The sequence below is a fragment of the Camellia sinensis genome, chromosome 5 (assembly GCF_055761805.1).
Source record: "Camellia sinensis isolate YWXY chromosome 5, ASM5576180v1, whole genome shotgun sequence".
Taxonomy (NCBI): domain Eukaryota; kingdom Viridiplantae; phylum Streptophyta; class Magnoliopsida; order Ericales; family Theaceae; genus Camellia; species Camellia sinensis.
In genome coordinates this window covers 47,289,134-47,317,055 of record NC_138965.1, presented here as the reverse complement: position 1 = coordinate 47,317,055, position 27,922 = coordinate 47,289,134, and the positions used below count along the sequence as shown (strand labels likewise).

Sequence of the window (27,922 nt, the reverse complement as noted above, 5' to 3'; positions counted from 1 at the left end):
AAGATTTTTTTTTTTTTTTTTGTGAGATTTTACCAAGAGATGAGGAAATGTCAAGTTTTAATGAAAAACCTAGAAATTTGGGGGTTTTGGAAAATGTTGAGAATCTATGGGTTTTCTTGCGCCAAATAAATGAATAAGTGGGAATCTCTTGTTATTGTATGCAAAATGGTAATTTTCTTGGTACATGAGAATTAGTGGATTTTTTTTTTGGAATTTATTGTTTAAGTGAACATGTATATAGTCATGAAATGATAAAATGTTGAGAACACATGAGATGTGGAAACGTTGCTACACTTGTTTAGATGTAAAATTTGTATGTGATATATATTGAAATGTATTGGAAAGGGAAGTGGAAATTGTGATCACAAATGGGACATTTGTGTGGAAGTTTTGTAAATGGTAGGATGTTACATCGCATGGATAATTATCAAATTGCATGGTTGATTTTTGCATTGCATGGATAATAGTTACGTTGGCACTTCAATACCTTGCTTGTTATAAATATTGAATTGGGATTTGAAATTTGCATTGAGAAAGAAATATTGTGAAACGAGATTTATTGTAATGTTTTGAGGTAAATACGTTGGTAAGTCTGGATAGGAGGTATAGATGAATTTGATTAAGTTGGCCTGAGTATTCGGGGTGAAAGACCGAAAACACGCGCGGAGTAGGTACCACGTGCCTTCCACTTAGCTACCGGTGAAGTGGGGATTTGATAGTGCTAGTTATGCCTACTTGCAGACACCAACTTAGGAATTACGTGAGTCGTATTTACAGCCCTTAAACTTAATTGAAAATTTTCTGAATTGTTGAGATTTCAATTTATCATTAAGCATGATGGTTTTCAAAGGATGAAATATGTAATTTTCTTTCAAAAGGCATAGCATGGCATGTGCATTTCATTTGAGGAACTTGTATAAAATGTATATACTTTATTAAGAATTTCCTACTGGGCTTTATGCTCACCCCTATGGGATTTTGGTGCAGGAAAAGACGTAGTAATCCCGTCAAGTTAGGACGTGGATGAATGTGTGGGGATCATAGGGCTTTTATTTTTGTTGCGGTATATTGTTGTTAGCCACAGGCGATAGCTGTTTGGGTCCGAAAGACCATTTTTGTGTAACAAGAAAAAACCTTGGAATTGGTAAGCCCTTGAGGGCATTTTATTTATTTTTGGATTTGATGTTCTACATGTTATAGATTCATGTAATTGATGTCATTGATTCGCGTGTGGAACTATTTTTGTACAAACCTTAGTGATCAATGATGTAAAGGTTGAAGAATCACACATTTTCTTATAATGAACGTTGGTTGATCTATTTATATGATGTTAAAATTTTTGGGGCGTTACATGTGGAAGACATGAGCTATTATTATAGTATGTTTAAATTTTGTATTTTGATAATTTTTTAAAAATTTGAATATTGTTCTATCAAATTGAATAGAAAAAATCATTAGATATATGATATAGAAAAAATCATTAGATATATGATAGAATTATGTGATATGATATGTATCATTTTTTGATTTTTTATGCATCTAATGATGTAGACTCCAATTCCATTACCATATTATTTGGGGTGAATTTATGAGTTTTTAACATTTCTTCTGAATTAAAAAAAAAAAAGTTTATGGTGTACAGCTTTTTTCAATAGATAAATATAAAACAAATACTAAGATAATTCTCCCATCTTAAAAAAAATTGCTAAGATTATTCACTGAACTAATAAAGAAGTAGAAGAAAATACATATATATATATATATATATATATAATGACTAATTTTATTAATAAATAAATCATACTCGCATAACAAATGACCAATTTTATTAATAAGTAAATCAACAATTTTTAATGATATGAAAAATATTTTTCAGTTAACCATTTTGTTAATAAATAAATTATTAAGTCAATTAACAATTTTTAATGATATGAGAAATAATTTTCAATAAACAATTTTGATAATTTATTATTACATAGGAGAATAGTTTTTTTTTCCCCTGAGCATTGTGTTAAATTAAAATTTATAACAAACAACGGTTATAATTTCTAGTATTATAAGACCGATTCATATTTTAAACAAACTTTATAGATGTATTTGTAATTTGTTAAAAATAAAATATTTATGTTTCATAATTGACCAAGAATGCATTATTACAAAAAAAAACCTTCACTCAGCACATAGGCCACCATTAGTAAATTATTCAAAATGAAAGGATAAAGCTAGAAAGAAAAGACGAAACTTAAGCAGCTAAGCAATTCTTATATATATAGATATATGTGCATATAATCAAAGGCATTATATGTATTGATCCAATTCAAAAATCTACGTCAAAACTTATATGCTTTAACTAGGTTCAGTTGTCAAGAATATAAAATTTCCGGGAGAAAAATGAATTCTCAAGAAAGGAAAGAAAAATAATAATAATAATTTATTTTCCCATTAATTGTTCAGTATACAAGAAATATTTGTCCAAAAAAGTAATTTAAGTTTTTCAACAACACAATCCTGTACTTTCGATAAAAAAATAATAATAATAAAAATAAAAAAGGATATGATCAAAAGATTTTCTTTTAAGAAAATAGTTATAGTGAAATATATTTTTGCAAATACTGACAAACATACATAAAAAGAAAATCATTTTTCTTTTTCTTTTCTTTCCCTCTCCTGAAAAAAAAGGCGATGAATCAAAAGGACGAAGTTCCAAGACAGTTAAACAACAATCAAATTCATAGGTACAAGGAGTTAATGTATACTGTCTTTTGTTCACAGTTGGCATCCACATCCAGAAATTAAAATTCGAGCAAAAAAAGACGATAATTTATGTTTTTTCAATAGCAATTAACCTTAGTGAAATGGAGTTTTATATATCTAAGAAAGGCACCAAAGGTCAGTACTCGCACGATAATGCATTCGACAAATGTCACGTTCACAAAAAAGGAGGAATTAACCGAGCATCAATTCTTTTTGCGCGAAACCTGCAAAAGAAAATAACACAAACAAATAAAAGAGACAATCAGAATCCATACATTGTGCTTTTTAAGTGCAAATGTCGACTAATTTAACACAAGGACAGCCCTTGCAAGTTGCAACAATTATTCCTTCTGTTCTGTATATCCCCAAATGTCTAGAATGTCAGTATAAAAAATTCACAAGAATCATGAAGTAACAATGACACCTCAATAGGTTATTTCCAATATTTATGTCTCAATTCTACACACGTCTACTATGAAGCACCGACACATCCCCAGGGCCTAGTGTTGGACACGTGTTGGACATGGACACGCTGTGGACACGTGTCCGACACTCTCTCTAACGTGTCCCTTTTTTTTTTTTTTTTTTTGAATTTTTCCAATCGGACACGCCGTGGACACGCAATGACACTTTCCAGATACGCGCGATATGGATCAAAGAATCCCTACCCTATTGGGGAGAGAGAGAGAGAGAGAGAATAGATCGATTGAAGGAAGAAGCCCTAACCTGTTCAAAAGAGATCAATCAAAGAAGCCCTGAGGTATTCTTCTTCGTCTTCTCTGTTCTTCTTCTTCACTTCGTCTTCTCTATCCTTCGTTTTCTCTATTCTTCTCTCTGTTTTCTTCTTCTTCTTCTCCTTCCTTTTCCGTTTCTTCTCTTCGTCTTCTCTGATTTTCTCTCCCTTTTCTGATTTCACCTCTCTCCCCTCCTTCATTTCTCTTTTTTTATTTTTTTTGTTCTTTCTCTTTTCTGATTTCACCCCCTCCTTCGTTTCTCTTTTCTTTTTTCTTTCTCTTTTTCTTTTTTTATGTTTCTCCCTCCTTTATTTTCCTGATTTCTCCCGTCCCTTTTTTTTCTTTTTTCTTTTTTTATCCTTATTTTTGTTAAACCTAAAATTCATAGAATAAATTATTTTTATTTAAAAAACTCAATTTTTATTAAAAAAATTTAGGAAATATTTTTATTAATTTTATTATTATTGTAATTGTATAGGAATTTTTTATTTATAATTTTAGACATATAATAAATAAATAAAATTAGACATGTAATAAAAAAATAAAATTATATATATTAAAAGTGTCCCAAGCCTGTCGTATCTCCTATTTTTTGAATTAAAAGTATCCCAAGCCTATCGTATCTCCTATTTTTTGAAAATTTGCGTGTCCGTGTCCGTGCATCATAGCACGTCTACAATCTAAAGCCTTCGCCTTCAGAATAACAAAAATCAAGTATACAAGTGAAATAATTGCACAGAAAAACAATAATACAATCGCCATTCCTGAAAAGAATTACCTTGCTGCTGATACTTGCATTCTGTATCTTTCCTCTCTTCACTGTGCGTTTTGCGTTTTGTGTCTTTCCTCTCTTCACAGCGCGTCCCTGAAACTCATGAATTAACATTAATTGATGGTTACAACTTACAAGAAACGGATAATATCACACAGCTCTAATAACTTATTAGCAATAGAAAGAGAATTTCATTAACCTGATGAGATGGAACACCCTGGACAAGTGATGGGGGATGAGCTTGCAGCTGTGACGATTCTCTAGAATTGTTGGAGACGTTCGCAACCTATCAAGAATAAACTTGGGTTGGTGTTTAACACAACAGGCAATAATTTCTAACCAAATGCAAGAAATCTAAAATGTTACCTGTCCAGCATGCAAAAGCTCGGATGGTGAACCTTGCTCATCAGGGAACTTCTTCTGCATGTTCAACATCATTGACATCATACTGGACATTTGGGATGCCATCTGTGCACACGTCTGCTCCATGGAAACCATTTTCTCTTTCATATCATGTACCTCCGCATTAGCCGTAGAGACCAGTTTCACAGCTTCAGCACGACTAGGTTTTGGGCCCGAGAGATCAGAAGGGGCAGGGCCCAACCCATAAGTGCGAACACGGCCATGTCTATCTTGTCCCATTACTTGAGATAAGATGTCATCTTCAACAGTACCATTTTGTGAGGTCTCCTTCTGTTGAGCTGCCCGTTCACGAAGTTGCGACTGCAATAAAGAACCGGACATTTAATAAATTATACAACTGATCAAGTAAAATTCCACTGCATATTGAAAAAGAAACAGAAAGCAGCTAAACAAAAACATACAATTAACACTGAAGATTCCTTATTTACAGGTTGCCCATCTTTCCGTGTACGAGTCAATATGAATAGCTCTGCCCGGGATGGCTCCTTCTTATCAGGCCTCTTCACACGCTGTACTTATTGAACAACATATACTAGTGAATTACTACATGAATGCCAAAACAAGTCAACAACCATGCAATTCTAAAGTTCCAAATGCATATATGAAGCAACCTGTTCTTCGCGCACTTGTGCAAAGCTCTTTCTGCCTGTAGTGTGGGTTATCTTCTGTTGTGCGCGACTGGCCTTATTTGTAACACTGCGTTCCTATAATGCAGCATAAGAAATGGACAATTAAACATGTTTTGCATTGTGTTGGCCTGCATAATTGCAGAATGTAACCCTACAATTATTACTCAATACACAACCTTTGCCTCTTTTGAGTTCCAAAATGAAATGAGGATCCGCCACTGATCTGGAATGACCCTCTCATCACAGTCTGCTAGCCGCTCCTCATCAGTCTTATGAGTATTATAACGATTAGCCTTCAACTCAGCTTTCCAGTCCTTCCATTTTTTGCCAATGGACTTCAAGACCCAACTTTTACTTTTTGGGTCAATCTCAAATTTTGACTGCATCATATGTGGGAAATGTGTAATCACCTCACATAAAAAAATATATATTAAACAAATATATAAAAGTTCTCCGATACCTGAACTTGTTGCCACATCTTCTCCTTGATCTCATCTGGTAATGCCCGCCACTCAACATAATTAAGGGGTGCCATGTGCCCATTTCGTGCTATGGTACCGAGAAAGTTGGTGAGTTTGGGTGCCTCAAGGCCAATGGGCTGCCCCAGCTCATTGATGCTAACAGATATCTTACCTTCCATATTCCACACATCAAGGCACCGAGTTGGGCCACGACCACGAGTCCTCCTGATGATGCTAGAATCTATCCCAAAAAAAAAAAAAAAAAAAACACACACACAAAAATGAAAGAAAGAAAAGAATAAACATGTATATAAACAAGTCATATTCATAACTGAATATGACAAGCCTGACCCTGGACATAACATACTTGCATTTCCCATATCCAAGCCAGTCTGCGGCTGGGTAGGGCTCAACCCTTGCTGGGGCTGATGTGGCTGACTTCCCAAATCCAAGCCAGTCTGCGGCTGGCTAGGGCTCAAACCTTGCTGGGGCTGATGTGGCTGGACGTTGCTTACTGAGGGGTGATGAAACTGCATTTGGCTCGGGCCTATTTGCTCCTGCTGCTCTTGGCTGGTGTAGTCAGTCATAGGGCCCACTGGGCACCTAGGCGGCCCACGCTTGCTGCACCTTATCATGGACTCCACAGGAGGCGGTGAACAAAATTGTCCTTCATAAAAGAGATAAGGGATAATTATTAGGAAAGTATTAGACTGCGTATTGAATCTGTATTGCCTATAAAGCAGGCATGCACCAATGCATTTCAGTAACAGATAACAGAAGTGATTGAGACCCCCTCTCCCCCCCACCCCCACCCCCACCACCCCTACACACACGTGGGGGTTGGTGATTGGAGGAGGAGAAAAAAAAAAAAAACAAAACTGGCCAATCACAGGCCAGTGGGGGTCGTGGGGGTCCGAATCATTTTTCAACAGATAAAACACAAAGACTAGGCCATATCAAAGAAATTGCTTCTAATGGTTAAACTAACTTAAGTTTTCTTATTTTTTAAATTTATTTATTTATTTATTTTGGATAAATAACTTAGTTGAGATTCTACATAGAGAAAAACAAATATTGGTTCTAGATGTGACCCAACTCCATCCAGTCACACAAGCCAGCATCAAGGAATGTGAAGACACGTATTCAGATGGTATAGAAACAGATATTGAGTGCTTAGGTCTTAGCTCTAGTATTATCTAGAGTAAATTTGAGAAGCAAGGACAGTGCCTATTTGGTGCTCTAAAAAGCAAGGATAGCACTTTGCAATGCTCTACAAACTGCAGCCTAAAAGCTTCTCTGAAGCAGACCTTGTATAATGCTTAAAAAGCAAGGGTAGCACCTGTACGGTACTCTCAAAGTAAGGCACCACTTATTTGATGCCAACAAAGAAAAGGCAAACCTTGCACACTCTAAATACAGAATCAACACCTATAGGGTTTTAAGGTAACAACAGAAAGCAGCAAGTTTGATTTTGACAAGTTAGAATGTTCATACCACATTTAGTCCAATGAAAAAGGTGAAATGCTAAGGCGATAGACCTGTCATCGTGTCAACATAAGTACTTCTTTTTAGTTCAACATCAGCCAATAAAAATTATGAGTGTTGATAATTTTTAGAATTATTTAAGGCATCGAACCCAAAACCAATTTTCCTTAGGTGGAGAGGCGCTGCGCTAGATTACATGAACCAAGTTAGAAGCAATGTGGGCCAAGTCTTCAAGAAGTTAAGGATCAAACAGGAAATAGAACTCAGTTATTTTAAGAAGCAAAAACTAGTCATATTCAACGCGATGAGCCTAACATATCATACCTGCACTTCCCGTTTCCAGGACAACCTGTGGCTGGGAAGGCTGGGCCTGGCTAGAGTTCAGCTGGACCGGGCAAGTCTCCTGCTGAAGATGACATGGGTGGGGAAACATTTGGCTAGGGGCTGTCAGATCCTGCTGCTCATATCTGGTGCAGTCAGTCATAGGGCCCACTGGAAACCTAGGCCCATGATTGCTGCACCTTATCATGGGCTCCACAGGAGGCGGTGAGCATAAATGTCCTTCATAAAAGAGAAGTGTACAATTATTAGGAAAGCAGTACAATACACAATATTGAATATGCATTTCATTACAAAGGAGGCATTCATTCATGCATTTGAGTAACGGTCAAATAACACAGAATAGGCTATATATAGAAATTTGGCAGATTTAACAAAATTTCTCAGTTCTCTTTAATAATAATAATTATTATTATTATTTTAATATTTAGCTGTAGGTAGCTTAAACAGGTTAAAATGTTTCCAAACCTAGTTGAGAGATCCTACACAGAGCAAAGCATACTAAAACATGGTTAGAGCTGTGAGCTAACTCCATCCATATGCACAAGGCAGCCTCTAGCGAATGTTAAAAGACCTCTAATTTCAGATGGCACAGAAAAAGATACCGTGTTTAGGTCTAGTGTTATCTATAGTGCATTGAAATGAAGGGGTACTTGATGCTCTTAAAAAAAAAAAAAATACTTCACTCTTCAACACTCGAACCTGCCAAACCTGAAGATTTTTAGAAGCTGAACCTATGTAATGCTTGAAAAAGAAGGTTAGCACCTTTATGGTGCTTTAGAAGCAAGGCAACACCCATTTGATGCCTGAGGAAGCAGGGGCAGCCCCTGCAAGCTCTAAAAACAGAAGCAACACCTAACTGGAGTTTAAGGGCAAGGGATTGCTTGCGTGTTGCTCGAACAGGAACATCAATTATAGAAGGCTTTGCAAGAGAAAGCAGCAAGTTCGATGGGCTAAAATAAACAGAATATTCATACCCCATTTAAAGGTTAGCAACTTAGCGTGAACACCACCATATGATAAGGTGACGACCAATCATAACCTCAACATTAGTTACTTCTTTTCTTCCCTTATGGCAAACCATTAGCTGACAACAATTATGTGCATTTCTATTGATGCAAAAGCATTATTTGATGAAGGAAATCCAGTAATTGAAGTGGGTATTCTTGCTAGTATCATTTAACACACAAGACGCATCTTGAGCATTAGAAGACAGACAGCATCCCTATATAGCGTAAGCATGTTGCAAAGCATCTTGATGTGGTGTGATGCACTTGCTGGTCATTAAATACATAAGGCCTTCGGCCTAGGTCGACCCAAATGAATCTGAAAACAAAGCATACCTGCACTACCAACATTTCTACCAGCCTGTGGATGGGAACTCCGCTGCTCTCCAGACCGCAGCTGGCACTGGCACTGGTGCTGACAAGGCATTTTCTGCTGCTGATATGACATGATGTAACTCCGTGAAAAGTGATAGGGCTGATGTTGGCCCAGGTCCATCTGATGCTGCTGCTGGTATCTGGGGTAGTCAATAATAGAACCTGCAAGGCTACTGTGCCCATGTGTGCTGCACCTCATAGTAGACTCCATTGGAGCTACATCTGAATATCCTTCATAAAAGAAACACATGTATAACTGTAAAAAGTAGCAGCAGATGGCATTAAATCTGCCTAATTACACAGTAGAGATGCACTGATGAATTTGAATGGCAGGCAATATAACTTAGAGACTAAGATAAGCATGGAACTTGGAGTTCCCTATTACAATTTATCAAGAATAAAACAAAGAAATGCAACCAAGATGTTTTCATCCAGATCTCCATTATTTTCTCTGAACTATAACATTTTGCATGACAGATTTATCAGATATTAAACTGATAAGAACAGATATCTACTGTTAATTTTAGATAAAGGGCCTCATACCTACCATTCATTCTGATTTTCTATCCTCTGATTGACCATGCCCTTTGATGGCTTAGGAATATCATTCAGCATTTCAGCATTTTTTTTTTTTTTTTTTTTTTTTGCAGAGGTAGGTGTAGATGCATGTAGAAGGACATGAACAATGAAATACTTGCGAGCAAGAATTTACAATTATTAAAGAAAGCAAACTGTGTTCTTATTAGAATATAGTTTTCTTAGTGTGTCATACTTAAAATAATTCTTAGATGGTTCCTCTGCAGAATGTCTGAAACAGAGTATATACATACCCTACTTATATGGGACGAGATCTAATTTTTCCCTACCTTGCCTAAACATAGTTTGAACAGCTAATTAAGATTATTAATCATAATGTATATTTCCAGACAGCTTTCTCTAACATTTGATTTAATCATGATGTCAAACATTGTGACAGGCACAAACTGCAGGAAGGAGTTGCTCAATCAATGACTTGGACAACGTTAATTGCTTCATCATATTATTATTATTATTATTTTCTCTTCAGAACATGGCTAATTTCTGAGCCATTTGGTAGGCTAGTGCGTAGTCAGTAACAATTCTCTTCCAGCCACAGTATTCTGCAGCCACTTTTGCAGGGATAACAGTACAGCTAAAAATGAAAAATATTACAATGAGTGAATTTCCCCCAAGTCCAGCAGCCAAAATTCTATTCTATGTGCTAATTTGAAGTCAACAGAAGTCATAGATCTGAGGATTATACCAAATTAAATAGTAATAAATCAGAATTTATATTGAAGAACTATGAAGCACGGACACCCCTCCGGAGGTCGCGTACAGGTGTCTAACATGGACACGCTCCGGACACATGTCGGACATGCAGGAAAGAGTGGACACGCTAGGACACTTTGGACATGCTATGGATACGTTGGGACACGTTGAGGACACGCAGGAGACACGCAAGAGACACGCAGGGGACACGTTGAGGACACGCTAGGGACACGCTGCGTACTATTTTTTTTTTTTTTAAATTAAAATTTTTTATTTTTTTTACTAAAATTGCACACCTAAGGATGATAAATTTGATAAAATTAAATATTTGACATAAAATATATATTAATTATTTAAAAATATACATATAATAAAAATATAAAAATATATGTTTTGAACATGTCCCCAACGTGTCATCTCTTGTATTTTTTAAAAATTTACGTGTCCGCATGTCCATGTTGTATCGCGTGTCCGTGTCTGTGCTTTTTAGTTGAAGAATAACAAATTAGAAAGGCACGTTTTGTATACGAAAAAGATTTTCCAGATGGACATAAGCCTATGAAAGGGCTTTATGTTTAAGAGAGTCAAGTTTAACATGTGATAGTATTGTTCACAGGATAACCAAGAGACTGAGTTATAGTGTTCCTTGACAAATTGAAATCCATAGTTAAGGGACAAAGAAAGCAATAGCATACTGAAGAAAAACCAAATGCATGGAATAGGAAGGAGAATAACCATGAAACCCCTACCATTTATCTCCCGTGGTTGTTCTTCATATAACCCAGCTTCTGTCCAATATTTTGTGAAGTTTTTCTTCACCCGCTTCATAAGCTCCGAAATATGATGACCTTCACCATTGTACTTAGAACAGTTTTCCCAAATATATTGCACATCCCCGAAGACATCCTTTGAATTCTTGTACCTCACACCATTTTCAAGATTGTTACATATTGTACCAAAATCCATAGGTGTATCAATGACATCAAAATAATCCTGGTTCCAGTCGCACCCAAAAAAAAAACACAAACAAACAAACAAAATTAAATTAAATTAAATTTTAGCCTATGTAATAAAATAAGTTTGACAAAGACTGAAAGAACGTATAAGTTTTTTATAATTTAATACACAGCAACAATAATCTAAGTATTCGTTTACTTGCATTTCAAGATTTCCGGCAAAACATTAGCATATTATTTGCAAAATACCAGCAATATACTTTCTACAAAATTAATATTAATGAAAAGGAATTGCTAGTAAACGAAAGAAGGGAGACTAGACTTCTAGTTATATATAAACAATACATGAATTAGTCTCCCAAGCAATAAACTTCAACTCTTTTTAAGAACTAACCTACCCTAAGAGTCTATACAAGAATCATCAATCCCAGAAACCTAAAATTAGGAAATTTCTCTCCTCCCAAACATTTGCATTCAAATACTTAATATTTCCATAGCCATGAACATAAAGTTAAGCAGACCACTCCTAGACGAATACACCTATGAAGAAAGGAAAATACTTACATGTATTCCCAGTGCGATAGGATCCACTGGAAGATTGAAGGGCCGTGCTGAATCCATTTTCATAACTTTCCTAATCACCTATGAGGGGATCAAATCATTCATTAATAATTAAGTAAAAATGCAGTAAGCATGCTTCAAATATATCTCATGAAGGGAAATTGAATCTTGTGCTTACTTGACCAGTGTCATCTAATCTACATTATATATATGGACATTAGTTGCATATCAACAACATACCGCAAGTGCAGCTTTTAATTCTTGCTCTTTGTAGAGAGGATCTTGAAGAGGTGATTTTGGATCCTTTTGATGTATCGTCCTCCCACCCTGCACTAGTTCTGTTTTACTATTTGCCTTTATACTTGAAGCAGCAGAGCCCCTTGACGACTTAGGTAACTTTGGATCCTTTTGGTGTGTCCTCCCACCCTGCACCACTTCTGTATCATTACTTGGCTTTATACTTGAAGTAGCAAGGCCCCTTGACGACTTAGTAATTTTGCCCCTAGCATTCTTTAACAGATTAGCTGAAACAACAACATTCATTTCAGGAAATGAGTTCATACTTACTATCTCCCTATGAAGCACGGACACCTCTCCAGAGGTCACATAAAGGTGTCCGACACGTGTTAGACAGGGACACGCGCCGGACACATGTCGGACACGCTAAAAAAAGTTGGACACGCTCGGACACTTTGGACACGCTATGGACACGTTAGGACATGCTGGGGACAAGCAAAGGACACGTTGAGGACACATTAGGGACACGATGAGAACTATTTTTTTCAAAAACAATTAAAATTTTAAATTTTTTTACTAAAATAGCATTCCTAAGGTTGATAAATTTGATAAAATTAAATATTTGACATAAAATATATATTAAATATTTAAAAACATACATATAATAAAAATATAAAAACATATGTTTTGAACTTGTCCCTAACGTGTCGTGTCCTGCATTTTTTGAAAATGTATGTGTCCGCATGTCCATGTGTCCGTGTCGTGTCATGTGTCCGTGTCCGTTCTTCTTAGCTATCTACCATTGTCACATTGACTACTAATTTTTGTAACCTGTATGCTGCCTGCTCTCATTGTTGCCGTTCTGTGGTGCTTCAGTCTCAATTCTTGTATTACTACTTGGCTTTATACTTGAAGCAACAAGGCCCCCTGACGATTTAGTCATTTTGCTCCTAGCATTCCTGGCCAGATTAGCTGAAACAACAATATTCTTTTCAGGAAATGAGTTCATACTATCTAACATTGTCAGGTCGACTACAACTAATTTTTGTAAACCTGTTTGCTGCCTGCTCTCATTGCTGCCATTTTGTGGTGCATCAGTCTCCGTTCTTGAGTACAATTCAGCACTGTCATCATCATCCAGAAAAGAGACATCATGAGTATTTAGAGTGACTGTATTTAGAAATCCCTCCTTTGCACCCACCATTGGGGTCATTTTTGGTTTGCGTTTCCCACCACTACGCTTGCGCTTCATTATCTTGTAACTTAGAAGATTGGATAATGAAGTTTCTTTTGTTGCAAAAGCTTCCCAAACAGGAGTTAGAGAAAACTTGGTTCGGATCCTTGGCCTCTTCAAACTATCAATCGTGCAAAGTGACAGTCAGCATACACTCTCCACAAGCAAGACAACTTACACCATGCAAGGATGTAGCAAAGCAAAATAAAGCTGATAATTAGTCCAAATGATTGGCAGTGCAAAATTGTCTTGCAGTAATCACTTTTGAAATGTGTCACAAACTAGCATTACAAGAAAAGAAAAGAGAAGAGAAAAAGCACATGCATCAGCAGACCAATTGTTACTTAAACCACTCCAGTTTAGTCAAATCTTATGTTACCTAGAACATTGATAACGGGAATGTAATATGCTACATGCTCTAAAATGTGGTGCAATAGAAGTAAACTTGTATAGATTATTACATCATTAGAATTTGAAGTACCTCTAGAGAGATTACATCATTAGATTCCATCCCACTTCACAATTCATTAATCCATCATAAACCATCACATCTCCAGCCTCAAATCAAAGATAAATATATCAAATCTCCAGCCTCAAATCAAAGATAAATATATCAAGAATGGTCAAATACTGTGAATTACTGAGAGGCTAAAGTATAAACAATAATTTTTTTATTATTTTGTAACCCCACAACAATAATTAACTTAATTTCATTTGTTACTAAATAAGAATAATAGATCTCTCAAATAAGTATATGTATACTTCACAAGTCATTCTACTCACGGAAACCACCTGTCTAAGTCAACAGACAACAAACTAAAATTTCATAATAATCGGAGCAGGTTAAACCGTTGATCTCACAAGAAAATGGTCACTTAACTTAGTTTGATTATTTATCAAAAAGAAAAAAGAAAATGATCACTTAACTGCCTATCATCACCCTATCTGGATCATAATTCTAAACTCAAAATATGTACAACACAACTCCCCTTCACTGAACACCATGGCAGTCACAATGGAAGTAGGAAAAACCATAACCAAAGGCCCAAACAGTGGCCACCCATAGCCTTCAAGGCGCCACCATTGACCTCTCCTGTCTCTCACACTCCCATTGTTGTCCATAGCATGCAACCATAATTGTCAAATCGGGATTGGAATCGTGAATTGTAAGGATTTTGTCACTTTCTCTAAATCATTTAGAAAAAAAATGTCTACACTCATACTTAGAATGTTAAATATATCTTATAAATATGAAATATTTAGACTTAAATCAATGAAAATGGTTTTTTGAATGATGATCATGTGGTGTAACAGGTAAAACTATGTAAGATCACCATTACCTTTTCCCTTTTTTAGATATTTCTTATCAACCATTTTTAATAAATAAAGCAAATAAAAACAAAACTCTCAAAATTCAAGTAACAATAATTTAACAACGGTGTTGATATTTAGACAATAAACATACATATATTTCCAAGTAACAATGAACCAATAATAAGAAAGACACTTTAAATAGTAAGTATACATATTATTTAAAAAAATATTTTTTTATTATTATTTTAAAAAAGAATTTGTGGAACCATTAGATTTAACTGACATGACTCATGGAATATTAAACTATATTTATTTCAATAAAATATTAAAAGATAATTCATGGTGTAAGTTACTTTAACTTTAAACATCTTTTAAAAAATATATATCATGATTATTTTTTTAAGAAAAAAAAAATGAGAAGAAAATATTAAAACATATTGGATCTAACTTAATCTAATTGGGTCCTATTAAAAGGTCCTATATCACCATAATAACAACAAATCATGTATATATATTGGTTATTTTCTTATTAAATATTATTAAAAGTTCTATTATGTCATTTTCACTATAAAGAGGGAGGGGAAAAAATCGAAGTACGTCAAACACAATAGTTTCAAAAATTGAATCGAAAGAGGTTGGCTGGTGGCAAGGCCTTGGGTCTTGGGGGTGTGCTCATCCAAAGTTCAAGGATTGAAACCTCTTAAGTGCTAACAATTCCTTAGGGCCATCGGACTGAGGGGAAAACCTTGAACTAACCATGGTAAACTTGCAAGAAACTCCTTATCGAGGGCCTGTGCACTCCTGGGGATTAGTCGGAATATGATTTGGACACCCTAGTGCCAATATAAAAAAAAAAAATAGATTTACCCATAGATTTGTGTCAATTTTGCATAACTTGAGAATCGAATCGTGATCACTATAGATTCACTCCTAAAATAGATTTACCTACAGATTTGTATCACTTTTGCATAAATTGCGAATCGAATCGTGAATCGAATCGCACATCGTAAGATTCTGATAACAGTGCCTGCAACCCATTCAACGGCCACACAATCTTCGGCACACCAAACACAAAACTTTGACTAAAGAATTTAATACAGAGCATACATATAAATATAAATTGTATAAAAAACATTCGTAAATATATACAACTTATTTCCCTTCATCCTACCTCAAAATCACCAAAAAAACAAAGGTCATCGAAAATCCATTGCTAGGAAGTTCCTGTCGCCACCATTGTCACTAATTTTTGCTACTAGAAGCCATCGTCGGAACCTCTCTGTTCAGTGTAATTTCTCACCCTCTCAAACTCTCTCAGCTCTTTCTCTAACAACTCGAAATGAAGGAAAGAAAACAGGGAGGCAACCCTAGCTGTTGTAGAAATGATGTATATATACACTCAAATTAGGTTATGCAAAATTCTCAACCTATCACAAGATTGTTAAAAATTATAGAAATGGCCCCAGGCTTCCCAAAATCTTAAAAAAAAAAAAAAAAAAAAAAAAAAAAAAAAAAAAATTACCTAAATCCCACTAAAGTTGTTTATTTATAAATATGTATCTATATATATATAACCCTTTATGCCACTAAGTCAATTTCCCGTTAGTCAATCTAAATGCCAAATAAATATTGTGCCAAATTTATTCAAAAGAGAGAGTTTAATTTTCCCCAAAAATCTTGCCAATAAAATGTGCACATTTATGACCATTTAACAAGATGGTCATTATTAACGCGAATAGTTGTCAAATCGAGATTCAAATAGTGAATTGAAATGGTCTTGTACCGAATCGAATGGAATTGAATTATAAATCGTAAAGATTCAGCCACTTTTTCTAAATTACTTGGAAAAATATATCTTCATACTTAGATGTTAAACATATCTTATAAACATGAAATATTTACATTTAAATTAATGAAAATGCCATTATGAATGATGATCATGTGGTCTAATAGGTAAGAAGTGAACACGGGTTCTTGTGTAAGATCACTATCACACCTCATAGGACCCAAGTTTCTCCTATCGTGACAAATACCTATTCATTTTCTTCTCATATTGCTAGCCCAACAAAAATATACAAATAAATTTAGCTTCTTTCATTTCATTTTCTTTTCCTATCTTTTCCCTTTTATTTTCCTTTCCATCTCAAAATCAGAATCCAAACATAGCATAAAAAATAGAAGGTAATTCTACAATGCCAACAATACAATATCTTATGAAAAAATCATTATGCATCTTTAGTTAACTTCATACTATGTTTGGATGCCCTGAATGAAGAAGGAAAATAGAAGAATCTTATCATTGGGAATCCAATATCAAATAATCTGATGCCTAAAATAATCTCATTCAGGTGTTTGGATAATTCCAAAACCTTTTCCATGACAAATAAAATAAAATAGATTCAAGTGTTTGGTGTAACCTTTTCATTGTCCAAAACACTCTTTGTTCATCACATAGTAGAAAGAGAAAGAGGGAGAGACTATAATAGAAAGAAAGAGAGTGTAAGGGTCTCTATTTTATCAAATGCATATGGCTTAGCAAACCCTGTAGCTACCTATCTTTTTCCCTCTACAAAATCAAGATCCAAAGATAGCATAAAAAAATAGGAAAGTAATCCTCAAAAAGCCAACCATACAGTATCTTATGAAAAAATCATTATGCTTATTTAGTTAACTTCATACTATGTTTGAATGCCCTAAATTAAGAAGGAAGATAGTGGAATCTTGTTATTGGGAATCCAATACCCAATAATCTAATGCCTGAAATAATCTCATTCAAGTGTTTAGATAATAACAAAATCTTCTTCTTTTTTTTTAATAATTGAGAGTTCGGGCCAACTTGTGCGCACCTCGACTAATCCCAAGGCCTTGAAGTGAACAATTAAGTAAACTTCCAGGTGGCCCCTTGGAGTGACTCAAACTCGAGACCTTGGATCTTATCCTCAAGTCTTTACTGCTCAGTCAGCTCCTTGGGGTTGGACAATTCCAAAATCTTTTCCGTGAAAAATAAAATAAAATATATTCAAGTGTTTGGTTTAACCTTTTCATTGTCCAAAACACTCTTTGTTCATCACATGGTACAAAGAGAAAGACAGAGAGATTGCAATAGGTAGAAAGAGAGTGTAAAGGTTTCTATATTATCAAGTGTATATGGCTTAGCAAACCCTATAGCTACTTGTACTAAAAAAACAAGTAATCTTTTGAAGGGCTTTTCTTGCATATTCTTGATAAATCAGCCTTTATGGCAAGAATTTTGATGAGGGAATTAAAATAGGAAAGTGGTCCTTAATTACCTACTCAAACTTTCCCAAACTAAGCAAAAAATCTAATTTCACACTCCCAACTAATATCAAGAAGGAATTCATGCTCTTTTTGGTTGAGTTTTCAAAACTTGTTTTTTGAATTATTATTTTTTTTTTAAATAGAAACTACTTTGACAAAAATAAACACCAAAAAGTTATTTTTGAATTTTCAAAAATTATTTCTGTCCCCAAAAAGAGAAAATCATATAAAAATAATGAGATGTTTCATAATGTTTACAGTTTACTATTTTATGTTTACAGGAAACAATAAACATGCTTGTATTTATTTTTAAAGGAACATGTTTAGTAAATTTTGTGGTTACAAGAATTTAGTAAATTTTGTAAAGAGTTTACAAGTTTTTTAAAACAAAAAATAGACATCATATGAGTTTTTGGTTATAGATTTCAATATTTTTTGGAAATATAAACAAACAAACATAAAAAAACTATAAAATAACGTTACCAAACAGGCCTTTAGTGTTTTTCATCTTTTAGTTTTTCACCAAACTAGTTTTTGAAATTTTTTCAAAAAACAGACTCTGAAAACACAACCAAACAAAGCCTCAACCTCTATTCCACACACCTGAATGGATTACCTCATTTATTATATTACTAGGTATTGGACTCCTAGTAATGAGATCCTCATTCCCCTCTAGATTTGGGCCACCAAAACATAGCCCGGGGGTTAAAGTGTCCTAGAGGAGTGGTAAATAGGAGACAATACAAGTAAACCAATTTTGTCAACTTATTCAAGGTATACAGTCAACTAAAAGTAGGGTCTTCTTGACCAACTTAATATTTGGTTGACTTGGTTGACAGTCTTCTTTTCTTTTTTTTATCAATGCAGTCTTTATTTTAACTTGGTTCATTCAACCTAAATCAATTTCTCAAATTTTAGGTGAGATTAATAAATCTTCTTTTAAGTTTTCCTCACCAAGTTACCAATTCATACACTAATATCTAGTAGTTAAATTAAACTTACATGCTTATTCAAGACTAACATAAAACAATCATCCAAGCATTTATGTCATACATTTAACTTACACATTTGGCATAGGCATAGAAAGGATAAAGTGCATGAAATGTAAAGAGAATGAACATAAGGATTTATAGTGGTTTGACTAATCAAATGGGTTTCCACTAGGGACACCCAAAACCTTTACAGTAACTCTTTAAAGGGTTTTCACTAGGGAACTCCAAACCTTCTCCACATACAAATGGGCTTATGCTCACCCTGAACCACAACCTCCAAACACAACCGAACGCTTGCACTAGATTATACAAATCTAAAAACAAGAACTTCAAAAACAGGGGAATCAGATACCCAAAACCCCAAATGTCTCTATGTGAGACTTGTGTGGTGTGTGTAGAACAAAAGTGTAAGATGTAGTAGGAAATTTATTAAACCCACCCCCTCCTTTGTTTCTCGATTGAGCTGAAATTTGAGATTCCCAAGGTGTGTGGAGGTCTGATTCTTGCTTAGTTTGGAAAAGTTATTCAAAACTGAGTAGAAAGAAATGAACAAGAATTTTTTCTTATTCCACGCTGTGGATTCATCGGACTCATAATCATATTCCCATTCCCCTCAAGATCCTGGTCATCCAAACTGTGGCTAAACTGAAAACAACCAAAAAAAATTTAAGAAATTTTGAACTTTTTTAAGGGAACTCCTAGCGAAGCCATTTGCCACTTGCGCTATGTTTGGATCATAGATTTAGGTAAAGATTTGGAAATGAAATGGGAAAAGTTAAGTGAAATATAACTAGATTTCACACACTTTTTCCCTTTCTGTTTCCAAATCACTACCCAAAATCCAAGAATCAAAAACTGCCTTGAGCTTTTTCTGGTAACACATTTCTAGGTTTGTCCAGATACACAAATCTATGCTCCCCTCAACATTAGATCACAGCCACATGCACGAACCCTAGATTAAAGCTATTACAACCAAACCAAACCAGACCAAAACAAAACAAAACAAAACAAAAAAACAAATCACAGAACAAATTCAAGTTTTGCAAGTAAAAAAAATAAAAATAAAAAAATCTGCATGAATAGTTGGATCCAAAACATCAAAATGAACCACACGATAGTTGAAGAGTGTTCTTTCAAAAAAATAGTTGAAGAGTGTACCTCTGCTCAGTGCTTTTCACAGGCGACTCTAATGAGCGAGAATGTCAATTTTAGAGCGAGCGAGAGAGAGAGAGAGTTTTGAAAGTACTGGGTTTAGGGTAACTAGAGTTCACAGAAAATAATTCGCTTCACCAGTTAAGTGTTAACGGCGTTTTTTTGGGGGAGTTAATTTTGTAACGGCAAATTTTTTGTACTAAGTATTTTAACGGCGTTTTAAGAGACTAAAACATGTCGGGAAAATTTTGAACAACACAAGGAAGCGCCGGCAATGTGTGCAACCTAAGTAAGGATTTTACAATTTTTATTTATTTTTGTCAAATATGTGAAATAACAAATTTCTTTGTTTTTTTTTTTCAAGATATGATTTTTTTTTTTATTCTTAATTCAATTACATAAAGGGGGATTTTTTTTAAGGTCCCTGATATTAAGAATTTATAGTATAAAGGACACTCAATATTTTCATAATGTCTAAGGTCCTTCAACATCAATCCAGAGAAAATTCGGTCCAGAGAATTTCTCTGGATTTTCCAGAGAAATTCTCTCCAGACATCCAGAGAAATTCTCTTTATCGAGAGAAAATTCAGATAGTCCAGAGAAAATTTAGACATCCAGAGAAAATTCAGATAGTTCAGAGAAAATTTACACAATCCAGGAAACTCTGCATCATCGTGCATTTTATATGTTCTCTTACAAATATCTTTTCATGAAAGGTTACTATCAAAATTCTGTTTGCTAATCCTAGTGCTCTTTGTAGATCAAGTTCAACAAGATGAGGTGGTTGACAGTAAGATTTTGCCATACCTTAGCATAGATAAGAAAGAGAAGAAGTCATTCCCTAGACTTCCAGAGAAAATTCAACTTCAAAGAGAAAATTGGTCCAAAGAAATTCTGGGAAGAATTTCTCTGGACTTTCCAATTTCTCTAACATTCCCTAGAATTCCCACTGTAAATTTCTCTGGCCTTCCATTCTCTCCAGAGAAATTTCCCTTCTCTCTAGAGAAATTGTAATGTGCTTCATCTTGTTTGAATATGCTATATTGTTGATATTGATTCAGAATTTCTACAATTTGTTTGGGAAATTCCTATCATTTTCTTTGAATGAATTCAATAAATTTTTGTTGTACTTATCTACAAATTTTTCAGGGTATATCTATCCTTACCTAATTCTAATGGAGAGTGGGAAATATACAGAAGGCCAGAGAAAAAAATTTCTCTGGAGAGAAGGGAAGACCAGAGAAATTTGCAATGGAAAGTCTATGGAAGGTAAGTCCCTGCACCAATTTTCTCTGTGAAGTCGAATTTAGCAAAATCAACAATTATTACCAGCTCTACAACCTGAATTCTGTAGAATCAAATATCAAAATTCACAGAGAATTCTCTGTGAACTTCACAGAGAATTTCTTTGGTGACTTCACAGAGAAATTTTCAAATTTCTCTGACTAAATCACATACTCATCTCTGTGATTTTCTCTGGCCATCTAGAGAAAATTTCTCTGGCCTTCCCTTCTCTCCAGAGAAATTTGTCTTCTCCAAACCCAAAGAAATTCACTTAAACCAAATAAATTTCCCAAACTCAGAGAAATTCGCAAAGAGATGGAAAAGCCAGTGTATACGCAAAATGCTTTCAATTTTCAGAGCTTTCAGGGTTTTTAAAGTAAGAACTCCTCAGATTCACACTCTCAATTTGTCCCTTTCTTGTTTATAGGAAATGAGTTTGCTAAAAATGAGGCCAAGGGTCTGAAATTGACATGGGTTTGTATATAGAGACTCTGTCTTGTTCTCGGTTTGTCTCTAAAATGTTTTTCAATCTCGTTTATAGTGGTGGAAGAGTGAGAGATTCGTAGATTCGAAGAATGAGGTTCGGTGGATGATGGACTTATGGGACGCCATACTGGAGTTCGGCAGAGTCAATACATGTGGGGGAGAATATGTCTGATAACAATAGAAGATTTCTTCGATGATCTGATCCGAGAGACTGCCAAGAAGACAGAAGGCTTCTCAGGTCGAGAGATAGCGAAACTAATGGCCAGTGTTCAAGCAATCGTGTATGGACGCCTGGCAGCGGCAGCAGGTTCATTGATGATACGCATCACATTGAGTCCAGCAATAACACCATCATCCTTTGTTGCCTGACGTTGAGAATCATTGAAGTAGGCAGCCTCCATGTCTGTTCAACAGCTCTGCAATGCAACTATGGCGCTCTCTCTCTCTAGATTCTCTCTCTAAAATGAGGTTCGGTGGATGATGGACTTCTGGGACGCTATACTGGAGTTGGGCAAAGTCAATACATATGGGGGTGAATATGTCTGATAACAATCGAAGATTTCTTCGATAATCTGATCAAAATAGCCGTTTTGATAAGGGGGTTTTGCTAGGGTTTATTGTTTTTTTTGTCTGAAACTGGTGGCTCTGAGCCCCTCTGAATGTGAAGCAAAAACAGAGAGCCCATGTAGAGAGAGAAAATGAGTAGAAAGAGAGAGGGAATGGGGTGAGGGACCTTAGACTACAAAAGAACAGATTGTGGACCTAATCCATTACTAAAAGTTGGATAGGGACCTTAGACCGATTTTCCCTTACATAAATGAATATGACCAAAACATACACTCTATTTGGATCGCGGAGCAAGAAAAAAAAAAAAAAAGGTAATATAAATTAATAAAATAATTGTGTTTGCTTATTATCATGATGGTAAAAATAAGGGTTTATTATAATTTTTACTCTTGACCTATTGACAAATTCTTTATTTTCGTCTTTCAATTATCAATTCAGTCTTTTAATTTCTTAAAATATATGAATCAATTAAATTTATTAAATTTCTAAAGTATTTAATTCTAACATATTTAGTCCTTGAAAGAATTATAAAAACAAAATATAAGTTCATAAGTATTATAAATTAGTAACAGATTGTACCCAGTTAAAATTTTATTGAAAAAACCCTTAAATTTTTTTTTTTTTTTTTTCTACAATGGTTACTTGCTTGCTTTTATCTAGTTATATATGTTGGATTTTGTCTACAATTTCTAATTGATTGTTTTTAAGTTTTTCATTAAATTCTTTTTATAATTTAATTAATATATTATTTTATTCTATTATTATTTGTAGCGAAGCGTTATTATTTAAATTATATGATTCTACTTTTTCAATATATCTAATATTGGTATATTTTATTCACAAGACTTAAACACATAGCAAAATATTTTTCTGGGATAAAATCTTAATCAAGTAAGATCTTTTACTAATTTATAATACTTATGGGTTTATATTTTATTTTTGTAATTTTTTCAGGGACTAATAAATAGGTTTGAACTAAATACTTTAGGGACAAAATAAATTCAATCGATAGTTTGAAAACTTAATAGACTTTGATTTGTATACTTTAGGAACACAGTAGATTCAATTGATAATTTAGAGATTAAGTAGACAATTTAACGATAGTTCAAAAGTAAAAAGTGTAATAAACACTAAAAATAAATAAAGCAAAGTATGTATTATCAGGGCTGGCCTTGATGAGCAGCAACAAAGGTCTCCAAATTTAAACAAAATTTAGGAGCTCCTAATTAAGAGTGGACATCGTGCCATGTTATTTCATACTCATGTTAGAATTACTTCAAATTAGTATAATCTATTTATTTTTTATGTTATCGTATAAGAATAATATTTAACCAAAACTTGGTTGTAGTTGGTTCAATTTTTATTTTGTATTATAAGTTTTTGTTTTATGTAATGTTTATATTTTTATTTTGTATACATTTTGGTTTTTTTTTTTTTTATTGTTTTGGTTGAAAGTGTGTTTGGTTTCAGTTTTCTGAACTTAGTTTTTTGAAAACAGAGTTTTTTATTTTTCGTGTTTTTTTATTTTTAGTGAATATTTTTTAAATTTTAAGTAAATTTTTTTACTTTTTTAGATGCATTTTACTTAGATGTATCTAAATAGTAAAATATTTGTGAAAAAATATTTTAAAAAATTAATAAATACACAAAAAATACGAAAATGTACTAAATTTTTGAATTTTTTGGTATTTAATGTATTTTTTAAAGATTTTTTTCACAAATATTATACTTTTTAAGTGTGTTTATGTTGGGTGTGTCTAAAAAATTGCTTAAAATATTAAAAAAATTCATTGAAAACATTAAAATATGAAAAATAAAAAAATAGAATTTTTTGAAAACTAAAACCAAACATTATTTTGTTAAACTATGAGTAATTCTTGTAATGATTTCTTTATGTTTTAATCTTTATGTTCTAATTTGTAAAGGTATCAGCAAATAAATAAAAAAAATTATAAATACATATCATTCAATCCAAACACCTTTTTTTTTAATATATATATATATATATATATTTATATTTATGAAGGGCTCAGTTTCAAAGGTTTCCGTAAGGCCTTGAATAACCCGGGGTTGGCCCTGTGTGATGTAAATATATGGGTGAATTTTTTTTTTAATATTTTAATAGACAACCTCAATATTATAAAATATATATATATATATATATATATGCAACTAATCGACTTGTTTCGCACTAAATTTTACTACTTTTTGTGAGAAATGAAACATATACAATACAAGAGTTCTATTTATCACAATTTTTTAAGTAATTCTATTTCCACACATCATTTTATTATATGTGCCTATCATTTTTCAATGCACACACTTATCGTTTTACCCATTCCACGCACCAAATGTGCTATAATATGTGCACACATGAACATAAAAGTCCAACACATTATGTATAAACCCATACTACACCCCTAAATGTAAATTGAAATTGTGCCCTACAGACACGATATTTTTCAACACTCACCGGCAATATTCCCACGATTAAGGCACAACAAAAGAATCATATGAAGTACAACATTGTTTGACATTCTTTAAGGTATACAATGTAATGACCCAGAATTTAAAAAAAAAAAAAAGACAGTGCATAATTTAATTGAGCAAATTTTTGAATTTGACTACTGTGTAAATTTTGTGCCAAAACAATTCAGTTTAGTATTTTTTAAAAATAGTTCCCAATCTCAAAAAATTATGAAATTTTTATATGTTGTTCCCATATGAGTCTAGAACGTTGGATAAAAATTTCAGAATTAAATGATGAGTATTCATTTTATGAAAATTCACTGACTGATTGGTATTCAATTTAATTTATAGCAAAATTTTGTTATTTAATTTTTAATGTTTAGATCATGATTTGGATAAATTTTTTTGGATCTATTTTGGTATATAATTAGACCATGTTTGGCTTATGGGTGAGACCCATGACTTAGATTTAATTTAATTTGAGTTTATTTAGTGACTCATGTTTAACTGTTTGATCTTTTTTAATTATGTGATTGGTAATAACCACCTTAGAAGTTGTTATTATTTATTATATAGGGGTTATAATAAATATTTGATAATTGATTTTATGGTATGTATCATATGGTGAAAAAATTATATATTTTATAAAGAATGAAAATATGTGTATTTCGTAGTGAGCAAAATATTATATTTTGTAGTGTACAAAAATGTTATATTTTGTAGTGAGAAAAAATTATATCGTTTTATAATTTACATTATAAAATTTTGAGGTATTATTACAAAAATTATATTGTATTTTTTTGAAAAACCAATTTTGAGAAAATGAACCTAGATGGGATTGTTCCCCACACCTTCTCCCTTCTTTCTTTTCCTTTCTTTTTCTTTTCTTTTTTTTTTTCTTGGGTGCTTGGCAGAGCGAGCTCTCTCTCTCTCTCTCTCTCTCTCTCTCCATGTTCACCATTTTTGCTTAAGCTTCAAGCTTGAAATGGGAATCTTTAGAGTGAGATTTTATAAAAGTATTGTAAATGAAAATTGGAAAGCTCGTCATGATCTTCGCAATGGTGTCTCAGATTCATGATCGGACGATGTTTACTTTTTCAAATTTGCTTTTTTTCATATTTGAGGTAGGGACTTTCTTCATATTTTTATATTAAAGCTATGTTAGGGTTATTTTGAGAAAATATATCATTATAAGAGGTATTGCATATATATATATATATATATATTGAGATTTTTGTTTGGTAATTTTTGAAAAAAAATTATGTTGAAATGTTAAGAATGTTGGCATTTTGAGATTGATTTGAAAAAATCATTTTGTGTTGATAATTTTGCAAAGAAATCTGAAAATAAAATTTAATAGTTGTATGGATTGTCTCTACATCATATTATGATTAGATAATTTATTTTGAGAAATATAAAGTTGAATTTTTTTATCTTTGATTTGGAATTTATTTTTGAGAAAAATAAATTAATGTTGAGGAATATGAAGTAAATGCTTAAATAAGAATTATAGAGTTGCTTTGGGATTAAAAACTCTGAAAGTGTTATATTCATGATATTTTATAAATGATGATATGTTGATGATTAAGTTGTGTTCATTTTTATGAAAATAAAAATGTGAAATGTGAACTTTCAAACTCATAACCTTGAAAATGTTACTATTGGACATATTTCATAATTTTTGATGTAAATATTATATTGGTTAAGTAATTTTAGAAAAAGTTGTGAAATTGTTATTGGTAGAGAATTTGGTAAAAATATTACTTCTTTAAATAGCTTGGCATGAAAAATGGTTTTGTTGAAATATAGTTATGTTTGAGGGATGAGGCATGTGAAGTTCGGTTTGGTATTATTAATTTGAAATTTTTTTAATATAATAAACTTACTAATTTAGTAGATTAAATTAATTTTGGTTAAAATGTTATATCATTATTAAGATTATACCATAACTTTTGACATAGTAGGATGAAAATAGTAATATTTAATAAGTAGGGATTTCTTTTGAGTTATATATATATTTTTGCAAGATCTAGATTATTTTCGAAATCATCCTTTGATTTGTTTTGAAAATTGATTGTTGATTCAAGAAGATGAGAGATTTTTTTGAAAGTGGGTTTACTTTCTGTTCCTTTTAAAAATAAAAATTGAGGGTTTTGAACTATGAGGATTTAAGAGAGATGTTTTTGGTGACTTTCTTTCAATAAATGAAGATGAGTGGTTTTGGTGAGAAAACCTAGAAATTGGGGGTTTTTAAGAAAGATGTTCACAATCTTTGAAAATGTTGTTATATTTATTTTGTGTGCCAAAATAAATGATGTTTGAAAAATTATTTATTTGTTTACATATAAATGATGGTTTTCATGGAATATGAGAATTATTGAAGTTTTGAAAATTGTTGTTAAAAATGTTGATATAGTCTTGAAGTGATTAAATGGTTGAGATTACTCTAAGTGTGGGAATTTTATTGTCCCATGGATGAATTGGAATAAAAGTATTTATATTCATCTTAAGAAATTATATTGAAATGAGAAATGAGAATTTTGATCATAATGGGAATATTGTGTGGAAGTATTGAAAGTGGAAGAAATATTGTATTGTATTATTAATCATTGCATTGGCATATCAATTCATTTAATAATGATGAGTTTTGAAATTTGATTTAAAAACTTTGCATTGAGAAAAGAATGTTGGGAAACAAGTTTTCATGAAATGATTTTGGAGTAAATACGGTGTTAAGTCTTGAAAGGTAGTGTAGATGATAAGTGTCGAGCCTTCCAGTTAATATTGATAAAAATGACAGATTACAGGTGTCGAGCCTTCCAGTTAATACTGATAAAAATGACAAATTGGTAGTACTTGTATAGTCTACTTACAGACACCAGCCTAGGGATTATCTGAGTCGTATTTACCATCTTGGAATTTTATTGAATTTGTTAAATTAATGTGTTTTCAAATTGGCATTGTGTGTAAGAGTTTCAAAAGATGAGAAAAATATTTTGAACATGACATGTCATATGCATTCATCTCATAAGGCTGTATAAAATGGATTTAATGAATTGTTTAATTATTTGATTCAATTAATAATGAGATAATTGAATGAATTGAAAAGGATGTCCTGTTAC

General features: G+C 33.0%; 1 protein-coding gene across 4 annotated transcripts; it reads right to left on the bottom strand.

The window, feature by feature from the left end:
- Positions 1-2,712: 2,712 nt before the first annotated feature.
- On the bottom strand, positions 2,713-20,144 carry LOC114263536 (uncharacterized). Of its 4 annotated transcripts, none has more exons than XM_082868806.1 (18): positions 20,001-20,129; positions 13,077-13,430; positions 12,855-12,995; positions 12,027-12,310; positions 11,790-11,867; positions 11,019-11,262; positions 8,941-9,210; positions 7,583-7,819; positions 6,242-6,440; positions 6,141-6,175; positions 5,773-6,014; positions 5,489-5,692; positions 5,295-5,387; positions 5,085-5,192; positions 4,627-4,983; positions 4,460-4,546; positions 4,267-4,353; positions 2,713-2,978 (listed from the first exon to the last, which is right to left on the bottom strand). In XM_082868806.1, exons 2-18 carry the CDS (start codon positions 13,273-13,275, stop codon positions 2,958-2,960), a joined length of 2,886 nt encoding a protein of 961 aa, XP_082724932.1. In that variant the 5' UTR covers positions 13,276-13,430; positions 20,001-20,129; the 3' UTR covers positions 2,713-2,957. The 4 variants fall into 4 exon arrangements, with proteins under 4 accessions (XP_082724932.1, XP_082724933.1, XP_082724931.1 ...); XM_082868807.1 differs by having other exon boundaries at positions 6,141-6,188; positions 6,255-6,440; XM_082868805.1 differs by having other exon boundaries at positions 6,141-6,440; positions 13,077-13,378; positions 20,001-20,144.
- Positions 20,145-27,922: the final 7,778 nt, after the last annotated feature.